This window comes from Lutjanus erythropterus, chromosome 10 (assembly GCF_056507025.1).
Source record: "Lutjanus erythropterus isolate fLutEry1 chromosome 10, fLutEry1.hap2, whole genome shotgun sequence".
In the NCBI taxonomy this organism is placed as follows: Eukaryota; Metazoa; Chordata; class Actinopteri; order Lutjaniformes; family Lutjanidae; genus Lutjanus; species Lutjanus erythropterus.
In genome coordinates, this window is record NC_139326.1 from 39,653,913 (window position 1) to 39,667,945 (window position 14,033).

Below are 14,033 nucleotides of genomic sequence, written 5' to 3' on the forward strand. Positions count from 1 at the left end.
GTCTGGTGGTTGCCCACCAAGATATCAGTCTTACCCTAATTAAAGGGGAAAAAAGATAAATAAAGAAAAGGAGAAGGTTTCTATTTCAAAGCCCTTGGGTTTTGGAGGACTTGGCCCTTAACAGTGCCTCAGGTCTGCTCCCATGACGGTTGGGTCCAGTGTCTGCCCCCACCCTCCCCTTCACACACACAAACACACACAAATGCACACACACATGTACGCACGCTCACATACACTATTATTATGTTATTTAGTCATTTAGTTATTTATTCTCATTTTCTCTCATTGTCTTCTTTCTATATTTATCTATTTTTTCTTTCTCTCCGCTATACAAAATATACAGTAAATACCTTTAAACATGCCCCGACACATCCAGTAATAATAAATAATAAATGTGGTTGTAAATGCTATTATAAATGATTATAAGAGACTCATAAGGCTTTTATTAACTGTCTCAGTCAGTCTATAAACTGTTAATGAGTTTCTTAGAAGACTGCTTTTAAATGTCTTATAATCTAATAATAAACATTTATTATGCTGGTACTAACACTTATATAGTCTTATCAATATGTATTAATGTTAATGTGCATCAGTATTACCTATTACAAGCAGCTTGATGTAAAATGTTACCAGGTTCTCCAGTGAAATTCTCCTGTTGCTCTGTATTAGCATACAGTGCAGGTGTGAGGCAGGAGGAGGGTGTTTGTTACAGCATTCTGTTGTCATTTTCCAGAGCGTGAAGTTTATCACTGCTTGTGATTGTATTGTGTCCTGTAAGCATGTTTATTTACCTCAGAGCGCTGCTCCGTATGGTACCCTCGGTAAGCTGCAAATAGTGACTCAGAGGGACAGATTGTCTTCCCGTCTGTTAATCCGGACAGTATTTGTTTATACAGATGATGCCCCCCTGTCATGGTTTGTCTGCACGCTGGATGAAACTGGATTTATCCGTCCAACTGCTCTGAAAAGGACACTGCAAGGCTGGAACAGTCATCAATTAATAATTTGAATGAATAATTCTGCCAGTGGGATTGACATGATTGCTATTGTTACAGCATCACTTCCATATGTATCTTTAATTTCCTGTGTAGATTAATTATTTCTGTTTTATTTTATCAATGATTCAATGAAACAACCTATATTCGTTCTCCAGTTGGGGCGACATCATTTATCTTGAGTGAAGTAACTGTTCACTGCTCAGCATAGTGGTGCATTATATTAGAAAAGAAAAAAAACATAACATACAGTAAATAAAATACTGTCCTCTCATGTGTGATATTTAAGTGCTACTTGTGATGCTGCAATAAAATGTGAGGGTGACTTTTTATGGAAGGGTAAAAAGTGAGAAAGGTCTCTGGTGTGTTTAGTTCTTGTTTCTTTGTCTCTTCCACATACATTCCAGTGTTTCTGTACAGTTCTGTGGTGTCTCTGTGTGTGTGGGTCCCAACAATAAATCACCTCTGCCCACACAGAGAGCTTGGCTAGTTTTCACCTCCATAAACTGGACAATAATGTAGGTCTGTGGCACTGAGACAAGGAGGACATAAACAGGAGTGTGGAGTGAGGGAAAACAAGAGGAAGCCTGGTCTTTTCTACACCGATAACTTTATCAAAATACTATTTCATCACTCATTCAGTCTGACTCTGTTGTCATTGGTTATTTTCATTAAGATGTAAAAATATTCCACTTAAAGAGTCATTAATCCTGTAAACCAACTAACAACCTGTACAGCTGTGTCCATCCTCAGCAGTGTAACATAAATATGATTGGAGAGACAGTTGAGACAGTTGCTCTGTCACCATGGAGAGGCTCACCATGCAATGACTCTCATCCTGCACATAAAAGTAGAGCCTGTACTTAAGTCAACTATTCTAAAAAGGTTTGTGCATATACAACAGAGAAGTGTTTATTCATGACTTGAAAAGCTTGACTTCAATTTGAAAAGTTAGATGACACACATGCTGTGTTGTGTTGTAGCGCTGTCTGTCATGTAAACATGAAATGTGCCTGCACATTGTGTTGACTCTTTCCCTGCCATTGATGAGACATCTCGTCAGTTGCTGTTTTCACTGCCAGGCAGTAGGGGACGCTGTGATGGATCATCTGACAAAAAATGTCACTCAAAGAAGAAGGGAACTGCTGGAGTTGAACAGTAGCAGAAGAAGAAGATGCTCTGTGATTTTCTGTGGCATGAAAACATCAGTGCTCAGCTGCAGATCCGCAGGTCAGAAAGCGTCCCCAGTCCCCAAAATCAGAGTCCCCCAGGCCTCTTGGACAGAGTATTTTGGACAGATACACACCTAACATTAGCCACATTGGTAACAGTGATGTCACACACGCAATATGAAGTCATAAAAAAACAAAAATAAAAATGTGAAGTTGATATTTTTCTCTTCTACAAAAAAACTGCTTTCTCTGTTTTGTGGGGGGGGGGGGGGGTTGCCTTTATTTCGATAGTGACGACTGAAGAGATGACACGCAGGAAATGGGCTGCAGGCAGGAGTCAAACCAGCGGCTCCTGCAGAGGACTAACAGCCTCTGTACACGGTCTGCACGCTCTACCAACTGAGCTATAGGGGCACCCCAGAAAAGTGAATTTTTGATGCAACCAACCAACATTCAAGTGCTTATAAAAAGGAATAAATGAAACTGGAACAAAACAGTTATTCTGTCTGAAACTAGAGGATCTATTCTTTCTTTTGATATATTCATAGGATTGAATATTCTGTGGGTGTTGAAAAATCTTGGCAAAAATGCTAGTGCTGGCTGGCAACTTTTTAACAAAACGCTGGCAGGGAAAGAGTTAATGACAATGAAGTTGAATTTAATTACAGTGGCATATATATTATATCAGTAGAGGTGAGAACTACAGTGGAGAATCAATGGACAGGCAGAAATCTGTACTTGGGGTGTAGGACTGGACAGCTTCTGTGCAGTGCACTGGTTGCAGTGTTGAAACCTACACCAGTGTCAGTCTCATCCACGGTTTTCTGGTGGTCATATTTCTGTAAAAAACTGTCATGAATGTTGGTAAGTAGTTATTTAGCCAAGTATGAAGATGACCTCCATATAATACTAAAACTATATATAAAACAAATTGGGAAGGCTCTGGGGCTAACTTTCAGCCTTGCAAGGTTGTCTTTTCATTTTATGGCACTTCACGTTTTTTATTCTGTTGCTTTTTTATGTTTGAAAACTGGTCATCACTCACTTCCATTGTTTGGGAGATTCTGCAATGCAAAAATGTTCATTTTTTGGTGAACTATCCCTTTAATAGCTTCTAACAGTGGTGTAAGCTCAGCTAAGTCTATCATTCACATGACCCCTTCTTTACAGGGCGTAGTGGTCCCTCGAGTCTCCCCAATAAATCAGAGATGTGGGTGGTAATTCAGAGGTCTGGAACCAGGCTACTACTCCTCTGTCTGCAATGGACACATGTGATCTATATGTAGTGTCATGTAGGATTATGAGGAGTCACAAATAAAAAAGATCAGATAAATTCATCGTCTTTAATATTTGGCAGAACAGTAGACCTACTGTATACGAAAGAAATGTGTTAGTCACTTTTCCCTGACAGAAGGACAGACCTGCAGACAGACAGAGAGACATGCTCTCTGTGAGACAGACCTGTCTGAGACGTGAGCCTGCTGTCTATTTCTCTGTTGCGCGGCAGCTTTAATGAAAGCAGCAGCCAGTCACAGAGGAATGTGGAGCTGTGACTCACTGCTTTACACATTTGCATGTTGCTTGTTGAAGGCGCTGGAGTGAGGAGGCCTGTCTCCCCTCCCTCCCCTCCCCTCCCCCCACACTGTTTAATTAAACTTTTTTGTTGTTGTGAACGCAGCAGGTTGGAGTTAAGCCTGACGCGGGGCCGAAGGCCTGGGGTTGCAGGTTGGGGGTGGGAGTGGGAGTGTTGTGTGGGGGTGAGTGAGGCATTCATCTGCCACAGGCCTCCGCCAACCAGATAGGTGCTGGATAAACTCCCTCCACCTCTGCTCCCAAAGGTGGGGGTGGAAGTTGAGGCGACTGGGGTGCAACAATCCACTGATCCTGAACCTCCACTGATAATAATCCTGGACTGGACTCCAGGCTCGGCTCAAAGCAAATTCATGTGACTCGTGAGTGACAGTAATAGGTTTACCATCGGGGAAGTGAGGTGCCTGCAGAGCCTAGAGGACAAAAAGACAGCACCCACCCCAGCCTTTTCACCCTGCTGCCATCAGGCAGGAGATGCAGCAGTATCCACTGCTGTACCACCTCACTGAAGAGCAGCTTCTTCCCTCAGGCTGTGAGAGCAATCCACCTTATTAATTAGACATTCTATATTTTTATTTATCTCTGCAATAAATTTCAATCAATCAATCAAAGAAGGACCTACAATGACATCTCATTATACAATCTTTTTGTAAGTGGAACTTTAATCGGGCCTGAAAAGTTGAGCCCAGCAAGGCCCAAGCCAGATCAAAATTGTTTTCAAGGGGAATTTGAATTAATAATAATAATTATTAATTACTACTAATAATAAAAAAATACAGCCCACATGCAATGTAAGTCCATGTGAGAAATAAGGCCCGACCCAATCCAAACTCGTCCTGACACAAATCTTAAGGACTAGTTGTAAGTCAGCAGGGGGCGGGCTCCCCTGGGCGAGCACCAAGACCAGCGGAGAAATAAAAATTTAAAAACAGTTGAATGAATACAATCTTTATAGAGGAAATAAACAAACAAAAATTTGGTGATTTTATCCTGCTGATGTTTATTTCAGTAAAAATCTGATTTTGAATCCTTTTTTACCACTTCCATCCCCAGTGTTGTTAATGATTGATAAAAATTGCAGGAACGGGGTACGTGAGCTTTTTTCGGATTCTGAAAGGGGGGCATGCCAGAAAAAGTTTGGGAACGTGTTGTAAATGATAAATAAATTGCCTTCTATCCTTGTATAAAGTGCCTTTTAAAGTTCCAGGAAAATAATCCATACTTAATTCAATCATGAAAAATTGCTAGTTAGTTGCAACCCTAAAAATGTCCATGTGTGAGTTGTTGACTCCCAGCATCACCGTGATGAACTGAACTCACTCCGGATTGAGGTGCATGTATGTGCATGGAGAAATTAATTTAAAACATGTCAATATAGAACAGTGAGTCCACCTCTAGACTGGTTCATAGAGAGATACAATCACTGAAGCAGTGGTTGAATGAGTCCGATCCAGTGCTCCAGCTCATGTTTTCCCCCCCTCACTCTCTGCTGGGGTGATTACTCTCTGCTTTACTCCAGCTCTGCTTGGTCCCCAGAGAGACTCACACACACTCATACACACACACTCCAAAACACAAGCTTACACACAGCCAGACAGACCAGAGTCCCAGTGGTCAGGCATGGAGGTGCTAGAACTCTCTGTCAGCAGCTAACTGGATGCAGGCTGGATGGAGAGCTGCAGTGAACTGGATGGAGAACCTGTGGACTGACAGAACCTGTGGACTGACAGCATCATTCTGCACTGACTGGAACCCTGAGCAGCCTGTTTAACATGGAGTTTGGAAGAGTTTGGTCCAGACATCAGAGGACACTGATCATCACCATGATGATGTTCAAACTAGGTAAGACTTCAACATGTGCACTTTACTACTAGAGATGTAAACTCCTTCATATATATATATTTATACCATAAATAAGAGTTCTAAGCAGTTTTCAGGGGAATAATCCACAAGTCTATCCTCAGATGTAGTTCTAACACTTGCTTGTGCACAAAGTGTGTGCAGCCCTGCTTGTTTACACTGTGTGCGCACAAGCATGACCATGTATTGATGAGTGTGTGTATAGAGACGCAACATTACCATACTGTGGAAGTAAAAAATAGTCTGGTTAGTACACACCTTACTGATAATTCACTAATAATTTCCTGGAAAGAACAGTGAAATTTTGTGCGAAATATAAGGAACATATTGAGAATTATTCACCTGTTACACTTTATATAATTAATATACTCCAGTTATTTACTATAGCATAACCCAGTGGAACTTTTTGTGCTGCAGGTCAGCTGGATATGTAAAATTGTGTCAAAAAGCAACTGTGCAGTTGTGCATATATATGAGTAATAAATAAATGAAGTACCAATTCACAAGTTCAATTAACTTACAAGGAAATTAAGGAAATTATGGAGCCATAAAGAGTCACTGCTAGTTTTCATATCTCCACTGATGAGGGAAGTACCAAGATACTTTACTGGAGTACTAATACCAGACTGTAAAAATACGTCTGGTAAATAAACAAGTCCTTCTACTTAAGTAAAAGTATTTGAATATAATCAGGAAAATGTTCTCAAAGTATTGAAAGTAAAAGTACTGCAGTAAATTGTCGTTGTAGTTGGTTAAGGTGGAGCTCATTTTGAATTATTTTGTATAGGGCCGCAACTAATAATTCTTTTCATGATGGATTAATGTGCTGATTATTTTATCTATTAATTGTTTTATGGTTTCATTTGAAAAAATTGACATCACAATGAGTCAAAGCCCAAAGTGACACCTTCACAACGTCTTTTTGTCCAATCAACAGTCCACTTCAGCATTATTACATTAGAAAGAAAAAGAAAAAGCAGCAGATCTTCACAAAAATGTGTGAAGCTGGAAACATTTTTCCATGAAAAATGATTTAAAAAATTATTAAAAGTTGCCAATTAATTTTCTGTCAATTGTCTTATCCTTTCCGTTGTGCTTGTAGAAAGATGTTGGGTAGTTTAATTTACAACAAAACATCATATTTGTTAAATAGGATGACTTTTCATATATTTTGTATGCAAAAATCTTTATTTGTGAAGTAACAAGTGACTAAAGCTGTTAGATAAATGTAGTGCAGTGAAAAAAGTACAATGCTTTCCTCTGATATGTTTACGTAAGTAAAAAGTGTAAATGTAAATGTACTTACTTTTCACCACTGCATATCTCACATTTGTGTATTTCTTGTAAATTTTAGGCCTCAAAAACAGCATTAAATCCATATTTTAACAGGATCTTAAGCATCATTATTTTGTGTACACTATATTGTTACCATGACAGTAACTTAGAGTATGCAGTGACTGTTTCAGTGTTTACTGTGTTTTTTCTGTGTGTAGGTTGGTCAAGTGTCTAGACAAACTACGTTACTAAATTTGACTGTAACTTCCTGATTCAAACAGATAATGAAGTAATTTAAGAGGATCTAAGTATCTGATTTTCTTATGATTCCCACATGTGTGATGAATCTCTAGCTGGCGCAGCACCAGTCCTGGGGTGTGTGTGTCTGAATGTGTGTTTGTGTGTGCGTCAGTGTGTGTGTGTGGGATGGGGGGCGTCTTCTTGTGTGACCCCAGCACCTTATGAAACCCTGTTGACCCATTTTTCCCGCGACCCCCATTTGTGTGGAGCGTCTGAGGCTCGTTTAAATGGTGACGGACCAGAGGCAGGGATTGGCTGCGGGTGGCATTGTTGAGGATCGCCATGGTAACGAGCTGAGCGTCCGGCTGCACTGCTGCACAGCTTTTTTGTCTCGGCTCTGAATGGAGGGAGTGATGGGTCTTAAGGAGCATGGCAAGAGACCTGGCACGCCGAGCTCTTAAAGATTTAAAGGAAAAGACAGAAAACACAAACAGAGGACACAGCAGAGGACGTGTGATGAGGAACAGGACAGGGACTGTAGATGAAGACTACTATATTGAAGGCTTTCTTGTCAAGAAAAGTACGCAAAAGAACAAGTGAAGCACCTACCAACTAATTTACTGTGAGAAAATAGTTTAAAACACTGAGCAGGGAGAGATTTGAGCGGAAAAGGTCCCAAAAAATTTTATTTTTAATGAAATCAAGCCTGAATAAGTGCAGCAGAACTGTCCTCTGTGAGCCTCTTAAAGACTGCCATCTCCAGATGATACACACAAAGGAGGACAAGTGCATTCTAGGCTTTCAATGTAAAACTGTCAGTGGTGGAGGAACTATTCAGATCCTTTACTTATAAATACAAAGTATGTATACCACACACTAAAAATACTCTATGCAAGTACAAGTCCTGCTTTCAAATTCGTACTTCAATTACAGGATGTCAGTATTATCAGCAAAGTTTAAGTAAATAAGTGTAAAAAGTAAAAGTAGTCAGGGTTTCTGCAGGTACATAAAAAGTCTTAATCTCAATTTTAGGTCTTGAAATCTTTAAATACAGTTCTTAAGAACTGAATTATGAATTTAACATCACTTTTATGAAGGTGGATTTATCTTCAGTCTTGCTTTTAAAGTGTTTTTAGGAAAAAAAATGTATTTATCATTCTGTAACAGCTACAAAACAAAACCAACATACTAATCCAAACTGTGCATGTATTGTCTTGCCAGTATGGATGTGAAATATAGGCCTTAAATAACCGACTGAAACAGTAATTTATTGAAACCTGCAGAAACCCTGGTACTCGATGCGCTAATTTCAACTACTTTATATAGTTTTGGATGGTTTAATCTACAGCAAAGCATCATGGTCTATCAGATCATCATGTTTGAAGCGTGGCTATGAGAACCATGTATCTGTAAAATTACTAGACATCAATATTTTGTTCAGTTGCACATGTACATTATCCCAAATGTTCAAACACAGAAATCTGTCATTTATTCAAGGTAACGGTGTGATTTCTATTTGCCGCTAGTTGCAATAACTTATGTAAAACCTCAGGCTGTCAGATAAGTCACAGAGTGAGGAAGGAAGTTGTGGTATGTGACTAAACGTAACGTGAATAAAACTTCAATATTACTTTGTCCATGAACATGATGATGATTTCTGAGTCAGGTCACATAGATTTTCATCAGCTATGGTTTTTTTTAACCCTGAAGACAACTCCCATGATTCCACGCCACTTCACAATGTCATCAAACAACAGCTTTTGCTATTGTTTTAATGTGAGAGACCATTTAGTGACAGAGCTTAACATACTCTGTGTTTAAACAGTTTATTTAGTCGGAGGAGAATTTTCTCTACCCATCCTTCAGTTTTCCAAATATACAGTCCCTCCAGGGTTTTGTGGGCTGTTTTGGGGATTGTTGCGACCTAACATGCCTGATTTCACAGCAGCTTTTACTCAAAAATTGCGATACATCTTTTCTAGGCATTTTTTGCAATGAATTGCAAAAAAGTTGCAATTTTTTAGAGATAATCTATTAAAAGGCAAATGTGACTTGTTCCAGGAAGAATAAAGCTGCTTTCTGTTCCATACTTTACCAAAAAGGCTCAGGATTGCAAAGATTCCTACAAAATATGCTTTATTTTTAAGTGAAGCACCTGGGAGGAATCTGCAAAGCAGCAAAATCTTTTTGGAGATAAAACTCAATCAAAACAATGAGCACAAAATTACAAAATCTAAAAGTGCACAGTGCACTGATAAATTCAACAATGACAAACCTTTCTTTTGTACTTTTCTGAGTTGGAACTCGTGGGCGGCCACAATTAATTGGTTAAATTTTCGGAAAAGTGATCCTTGCAGAACTGATGGGGATTGTTGAATTTGGTGAACTGTTGTGATCGCAACACCTGGAGGGACTGAATATAATCAAATTCAAGAGATACATAGGAAGATATAAAAATGTGTTATATCAAACATGTAACTAAAGTTGTGTGGTAGTAGTATTTGCCTCAGAGACTTAGTGGAGTAGAATTACAAACTTAGATAAAATAGAAATACTCAAGTAAAGAACAAGTACTCTTGCATTGTAGGTGCAGTACTTCAGTAAATGTATTTAGTTACATTCCACCACTAAAAGCTGTGACTCAAATAGAGGAGAAGTTATAATAAGAGCTGGAAACACAACTCAAAAAAAGGGAAAAGTAAAAGGGTCCACAGTAAATGTATGTAAAAGTTGAACTGAACGCTGAAGTATTTCACTTTTTAAGGGATGAATGAGTGGGAGGAGCCAGGTGATAACTCAGAAATGACTCATTACTCTAAATACCACAGAAAACACACACTGGAGTTAAGTCTTCATTCTAATGTCCAGTCCTACCATTTTATTTGTTTTAAAAAGCCTTCAGATAAAGGGGTTTTTACCTAGTCTGAGTAAAACAGTTTTTCCCCACGCCAGACAAAAACTTTGTGTCAGAACTGACGCAGCCTCTGCAGCGGCTCACACAGGAGACAAAAGGATGTGCGTCTGTGACTCAGTGTGTAACTGTGACTGATTCAGAGAGGATTTGTGCATTTTTCTGTATAGAGCGGAGCAGCCACCTGCTGAGGAGCCTCTGGAGCACAAAGCTGAACTCAGGCAGAGCTGCCAGTCTCTGTGGTGATTCAATAAAATTCCTCTGAGCTCGACTTGTGCGTTAGCCAGGGGCTTCCCTTTCTCTGTGATTCATAGTGCCGCGGCTTCCTTTGCCCTGCAGCAAGACTCTCTGTTCACTCTGTGTTGCTGTTTTCATGACTCGTGTGGGGTAAATACTTTCTCTCACTCTCCCCCGGCCTGTTGCACCTGCCAAGACAGTCTTTATCTCATTTGGAGACATGCAGAGATCCTCGAAAACTTCTTAAAATGTCTAAATTGTCTTATCAAAAGATATTCTTTCACTTCTAACTGCCATTAACTATTTCCTGCACAAGGATTCTTGCAAAAAACATAAATTTTTGGTTATTTTGGTTTAGTTTAGGTTAAAGTAGTGCTTAAGATGTTCCTTACTTTAAAAAGTTGGCTCTCTGGATAGAAGCTCATAAGTATAATTTCATTAAAAAAAATCCTCACTAATTTCCTAAAACAGCTGGTTGCTGTAGTTTTTATCAAATGTTCCTCAAACAACAGAAAATAGTGCATTTGTTCAGTACTATTTTCATTTTGAATCTACATCTTGTGCTCTACTGAGTATTTGCTTAAAGTAAACTATGGAGCTCAACCGTGACTGCTCAACTTTCTCCGGTCTCCAGTTCCAGAAGCGAATTTCCCATCATTCACTCCACTGATGTTTCAGAAAATCTTTCTATAAAGCATTGTAAGCCTGGAGCCAAAACTCACCCAAACACGAGATGAATCTTGACATAAAAACTTTTGATTCGGAGCAAAGAATGATCAGTAAACAGAGAACAAGGCAAAGGTACAGGACTGTGGATATAATTATTTTAAGAGTATAAAGACTACCCTTCCCACAAGCCATTGCAAAAGATACTACTTCTTCTTAATTAAAACTTTTGTTGTTATTATTATGTTCATAAGTGCTGCAGTGTCTTGTAGTTTGTGTTCCTTGTGTATATAAATCAAATTATATTCACTGTGGCATAAAAAAACATTATTAGTATGACTCTACCTAACTAGCCAGCCTGCTTTATGCTTTAGGATTGTGGGTAGTGTAGTACATCTCTGTGACATTGCAAATAAAATGTGTTCATATCATACAGACTTGTGTCATCTACAGGATTATATCCCATTGTCTGATAATCTCACAGCTCTTGGTCAGTCCACACTGGATGGTTATGACATCATGACTAATAATCTAAATCCTCTACACAGAATATGAATGGGATTTTCACTTCCAGAACTTCACTGTAGAGCTCTATTGTGTGCGCACTGTAAATACAAATTTGCTCACTCAACTTAAAACAAAACGTTTAATGTGGACTGTAAATAATTTTGAGCTGGTTCAACTTAAACATGTAAGTTAACTGAGTTTAGGTTGAATAATTCATTTTAAGTCTTATTCTAGTTTTTATTTTTGTGTTCAGCGTAACACTGCAACTCTTGTTGTCATAATGTGCTTTTGTTAAGTTGTGAGTAGTTAGTAAGTGTAAAATGTGTTGTGGAGCTGTGTTAACCGGTCTTGGTCTTTTTTGTCAGTCTCACAAGGGATGAGTGTGTCAAGTGAACATAAAGTTTTCATGTCATTTTGACAGTCGTGACTCTACACTAAAGTTTTGTGTCGTGTTTACAGTGTCAAGCCCAACATTATGATGAAGCCAGTTTAATTTCTGACATATCTTGTAAACATCTCTTGTTTGTGTGTTTATCTGATGGGGAGGTATTTTGTGAAAAGTTAAGATGGAAGTTTTGCTCAGAGTGTTCTTACTTTAATGTTGAAATGTGCAGCTTCAGTGCCTCTATTCTAGCTCAAGTATGTGCAGGAGTTATCATATTTCAGCTTAGTCGATATTATCTCAAATATTTAGTTTTACTTTTGCTTTTATTAGTTTCCTTTTTAAATATAATGTAGGAGAATTGACAATGATTGAAACTAAATACATTTCCTTTATATTTTGTACATACAGAATATATGATACTGTTTTCCGTCTTAGTTAAGTAAAATATTTTTTCACACCTAAGTTTTAGTAGTTTTATAGTAACCTTGGTGTGTCATTCTGCACAACATCTTCCACAATGTGAAGCTTTGCCAACAATGTGCTTCTTCAGAATTACAGAAAAGGAGAGAGGACCTCAGTTATCACAGGGGCAACTCACTGTACAAAACAATTCATGCAGAGTCAACAAGTATGTTGAATTAAACTGTTCACACTGGCCATGATTTTTCATACAGATAAGGATGAAGTGCTGGTTTCTTAAATATAACTAATATATGTTTGCCAACAGATGAAGAGCTTTCATTAGGAATCAAGTTTGATTTCTTGCTTAATTTCTATATTTTCTTTATTTATTTTACCTGCACATACATTTAACATAACAAACAGATTTTATTAAAGAGGAATGAAACGAAAGCATCACTTATGAGTGAACTCCGTGCTTCCTGTCAGAGAGAGCAGTGACATGTCAGTGTTGAAGCAACCCCCTCTGTTAGGTCTCTGCAGAGCATCCCAACATCTTTCTACCTGCTGGCAGTCAGCAGCTCTGCTCAGTGTTACTGCTGAGCTCATACTGGTGCCAGTCAGTACCAGGATCAACCCTGTCTGGCCATAACCATGATCTATGGAGTACTCAGTGATGCGGGGGGGATGGGCTGAGCGTAGGAGGAGCTGTTATCAGCTCTTTGGAATGTGTGAGGGGTTTATTGGGTTTGGATGGACGGGTGAAGAGTGAGGATACCCTCTATGTCTCTGTCGGCCGTCTTCTACAGGATCCTGACAGGTAGTGCAGGCTGAAACACTTACCTCTGACTCAGTTCAGCTCAACACACCAGTCATGGGAAAGATCTGGAGTCAGTTTGATGAGGGAGGCAAAAGAGAACAACAATGAAGAAAAAGTAAAAGATGATCTCAGTATAAGTGAGAGCCAACAGGGAGAGGGAAAGGAGAAAATGATGCAAGTCAGAGGAAATGACACATCTGAAGAAGACATCACAGTTGAGTTGAGATGAGGAGGAAGAAACATGAAGAAAAATACCACCTTCACCATCAGAACTGGGTCAATTAACACATTCAGTACACGCATTTCGCTCACTGCACTACATCACATTCGTCACAGAAATAAAGTTTTCTATCTCTCTAGAAACCTTCATGGTTCCTAAAAATTTATGAACTCTAATGTAGAATGTAGGAACTATTGGTTGTGTCTGTATGGTAACCCCAGACCTGCAAAAGATCTTGCATGAGTGATTATTTTAACCCAAACCAGGATCTTTAGTGTTTTTTGTTGCTAAACCTTCTCAGATTTCTAAAACTCAAAGATTTACATTTATCTAAAGAAGAAAAGTAAAATATCTCAACAAAAAGATTAGCAGTTGGTGAAAGTTTTTAAAAAAACTTTGAGTTGGCCTTCAAACTCAAAAATCTATTGCAGTACATGGCCTTTAAATTTCTGAGTTCTGTGAACTTCTTTCTTTTTACTGTGTGCAACATGCACAATGAAGAAGCACAAATCTTGCAGGACCTTCGCAAACCTAGGGTTCCTGTTCAAGTTTCCGCCCTCACTTCCACTCGCTATACAGAGTTGATCATGAAAAACATGTTTATTAAAAGGTCCAAATAGGCCAAACTCAATTTTTGGTGTGTAAAACAACTTTTTCAGTCTAAATCCACAGGAGAGAAGGAGAGACTTGTATTATATTTACTATAATTAATCATAAAATGAGAATATGTCATTGGAGATCAAGGAAACATTGTTC

At 38.8% G+C, this 14,033-nt stretch overlaps 1 protein-coding gene across 1 annotated transcript in view; it reads left to right on the plus strand.

The window, feature by feature from the left end:
- Positions 1–5,330: 5,330 nt before the first annotated feature.
- Positions 5,331–14,033, plus strand: part of crb2b (crumbs cell polarity complex component 2b) — a 42,509-nt gene continuing 33,806 nt past the window's right edge. The window contains exon 1 of the mRNA XM_084729300.1: positions 5,331–5,599. Coding sequence (XP_084585426.1) covers positions 5,530–5,599 — 70 coding nt within the window. The 5' untranslated portion in view covers positions 5,331–5,529. The remainder of the gene's footprint in view (positions 5,600–14,033) is intronic.